This window comes from Equus quagga, chromosome 14 (assembly GCF_021613505.1).
Source record: "Equus quagga isolate Etosha38 chromosome 14, UCLA_HA_Equagga_1.0, whole genome shotgun sequence".
Taxonomy (NCBI): Eukaryota; Metazoa; Chordata; class Mammalia; order Perissodactyla; family Equidae; genus Equus; species Equus quagga.
In genome coordinates, this window is record NC_060280.1 from 29,125,981 (window position 1) to 29,129,491 (window position 3,511).

Here is a 3,511-nt window from a genome sequence, read left to right on the forward strand (position 1 = left end):
CAGCCTCTGGCCTAGCTCAGGTTACCTAACTAAAAATAGCCATCAGGCTTGGGGAATCCAACCCAGGAAGCCAGGATCCCATTTTATTCTTTAAAAGGGTCTTTCCTTTTTCCCTTTATTGTGGAAAGCACCCAGGTCTCCTGAGAATGAAGAAGCACCACATAACACCACCTTCACTTGGGCCATACAGAGATATGATTCCTACAACATGAAAGGAACTGGAGCCCAGAACTGCCCAATTAAATGCAGTCTTTAGGAAGTGATAAATATTTGAGAAATGACACACTATGCTTTCTGAGTTTCTCTGAAAAATGGTGTCAACAGTAGTGCGAATGTCTTATATTTATTCATATAATGTGTTGCTTTTCATAATGTTTTCACATCTACTATATTTGAGGTGGAAAAGATATAAATAAACCAGGATACAAATGGAAACAATGGCTCAGAGCTCATGCTTTGCTCAGTCGCATGGTGAGTGAATGATGGGACCAAGTCTAGAATCTGGGTTTCAGCGACTCCAAGTAAGGCTCGGTGCTTTCCAAGGCAGGACCTCCCAGCTGTGGTAACATGAACGTCCTTCAGTTGGGGCTATCCTCTGAGATCAACGAGCACTTGTAAGTCTCCTTAAAGGCCTCAAGGAAAAGTGGTATTACTTCATCCACAGTGACGTGCCTCTGGAGCTCCTCACTCAGGGAAGTGACGCCGGTGCCAACCAGCCCGCAGGGCACAATGTGCTCAAACCACGTGAGGTCCGTCGAACAGTTCAGAGCCAGGCCGTGGGACGTGATGTGCCTTCCACAGCGGACTCCTGCAAGACAAGCCAGAGGGTCTTAGAATGGGAACCCTCCGTCCCTGGGATTCACAATCCCCCTCAGTGTGATGAAGGAACTGGACTAGATCACTGGTTTTCCAACTTTGTTTCTGGAGCACCCAAGGAGTCGTGCACAGATCGGGGAAGGGGGACAAAATTAGGGAGGGACGTGAGGCTCCACAGCAGCTGCACTTATTATGGAGATTCCAGAAAAAGTCCTTTAACATAAAGATTGTGTTGCTTTAAAAAAAAAAAAAACCTGAAAACTACTAACCGCCCTTATTGTCCTGACTGTGATTCACGGGAAGTAACCTGGCAATTCACTTCTCGTAAAGACAAGCGTTGGATGAGATGACCCCTGAGGGCCCTTCTGAGGGTTCTGAATGTGAGACGTCAGTAACGAGGCTTAAAAATTCCCGCGCTGCGGGTAGCTCCGATTCAAAGCCCGCGCCAGACACGCCTCCCCCGCGCCCGCGCTCGCCCTCCCCTCCAGGGGTCAGGCCGCGCCCCGCGGCGCTCACCGATCGCGCAAATCTTGCGCTCGCCGAGCCACACACCGGTATAGGGCGGGGGCCGCGCGCGGGCGTCCGACAGGCCCCGGAGCTCGCACAGGCGCACAGCGCACGCCTCCAGCGCCGCCACGTGGGTGCGCAAGCGCAGGCCGAGGCGTCGCAGGTCGAGCACCGGGTGGCAAAGCAGTTGGCCTGGGCCGTGGAAGGTGGCCAGGCCGCCGCGGCCTGTGGCGCGCACCTCGGCGCCCAAGGCCCGCAGCCGCGCCGCCTCTTCGGGCGTCAGGCCGCCGCGCAGCCCGGCTGTGTACACGGGCCCCGCAGGCTCGCAGAGCAGGAGCGCGCCCGCCTCAGTCCCCGACAGCGCCTCAGTGCCTGGCTCGGCCTGCAGCCGCCGCAGCCAGCGCTCCTGCAGCGCCAGCAGCTCGGCGTACCGCACCCGGCTCAGCTGCACCAGCCGAACGGCCCGCGGCTGCATGGCGCCTCAGCATCCGCGGACTCCGCCCCCTGCCGGCTCCTGGGGGCGTGCCAGGGGGCGGGGACTCGGGGGCAAGTCCTCAGTACCTGTTACAAGCTGTTGAGAGGCTCGTCCCCAGATCCGGTACTAGGTGTGACTCTTAAGGTTCATTCGTTTCAGCAAGCAGTATTTAGGGCCTCCTTGTTTCTGCAGGCCCTGCCCGAGGCGCTTCGTACAGTGGTGTACAGTGTATGGGGTGGGGGGCGAGGTGTCCAGGGAAGTTACATTATTAGAGCAGACAGTAAGCAAGTATTAAAGCATTAGATAAATAAGGCTATTTCACATGTTGATAACTGCTATGGAAAGAAAAATAAAATAGGGTATTGGGGGCCCTAGATGGAGTTCCCTGAGGAAGAGATTCTAAGGAGATGAACTTGCAGGAGCTTTTTGCGGGGGAGAAGATACTTTCAAGACCATGCCTAGAAGAGAGTGATGGAACCAGGGTTAGGCAGAAGGAGAGGTTGAAATGCGAAACAATCTCAGCAGAGGCCTCAGACAATCCCAAAGAATGATCTGAGCCTGGGATGACCTTTTAAAGTTGTTTCAGATGAAAGAAGGGGGCCAGAAATTTGTATCCTTGCATTGACCAGTGATAGATAAAGGCTATATCTGGAGAGGCGCTGTAACTTTTGGCAAGGCTGCTTCCTTCCGTGGAGGGCAATACCTACTCCCAAAAGCTGGGGGGATGGCTGGCTAGGTCCGGAGGATGGATCTGGACTACAGCATCCATTATATTGTATTGGAGTGTCATGTAAACAAATCTGAATTCATTCCATAGACTTTTACTGAGTACTATGTGTTAGGCCCGTTGCTGGGTGAAGAGGATACACGAGGCTATACCACCCCTGTATTCCTAGTAGGGTACAGAACCCAGTTTTTGTGTCTTCAGTCTATCCTCTGAATCTGTCTTCCAAGCTGCAGCCAAGGATGGTGCAATTGAAAAGAAGAACGAAAAGAAGAAAGCAGAAAAGTTTAGAGAATAATGTAACAAATTACTGTTTACCCACCATCCAGCCTTGTCAAATTTTAATATTTTACTATTTTTCTCGGGTCTCTTTTAATTTTAGAAACTAACAACTTGGATTGCTCCCATAGGTATCTAAAAGACATTTCATAAATATAGACATAAAAATCCTAAAGCAAATATTAGCAAATTGAATCTAGCAATGTCTAAGAGGATTAATACATTGTGATGAAGTAATGTTTATCCCAGAAATGCAAAGTTGGTTTAACTTTCTAAAATCAAACAATATAATTTATCATAAAGGAGAAAAACCATATGATTATTTTCAATGATGCAGAAAAAGCAGTTGGCAAAAATCAACACCTACTCTGACTAAAACTCTCAGCAAACTGCGAAGAGAAGAGAAATTCCCAATAGATGAAGGGTATTGCATCAATTATGGTTCAGAAGAGAGAAACCACACAGGTAATATTTTAACTAAATTTTGTATTTTGAGAAAATTGCAGACTCACAAGCAGTTGTAAGGAATAATACAGAGAGATACTGCATACCCTGTATGCATGTTCCCCCAATGGTAATTTCTTGCCAATGTCAGGATGAGGATTGTGACAATTGATGTTGACAGAGTCAAGATACAGAACCTTTCCATCATGACAAAGATCTCTCATGTTGCTCTTTTCATCTACACCACTACTTAACTCTTGGCAAAC

General features: G+C 49.3%; 1 protein-coding gene across 1 annotated transcript; it reads right to left on the reverse strand.

Annotated features, from left to right (window-relative positions):
- Positions 1-333: 333 nt before the first annotated feature.
- On the reverse strand, positions 334-1,798 carry LIPT2 (lipoyl(octanoyl) transferase 2). The gene is made up of 2 exons (XM_046637807.1): positions 1,333-1,798; positions 334-808 (listed from the first exon to the last, which is right to left on the reverse strand). The coding sequence occupies exons 1-2, from the start codon at positions 1,796-1,798 to the stop codon at positions 579-581; spliced, it is 696 nt and encodes a 231-aa protein (XP_046493763.1). The 3' UTR covers positions 334-578.
- Between the last annotated feature and the right edge of the window lie 1,713 nt (positions 1,799-3,511).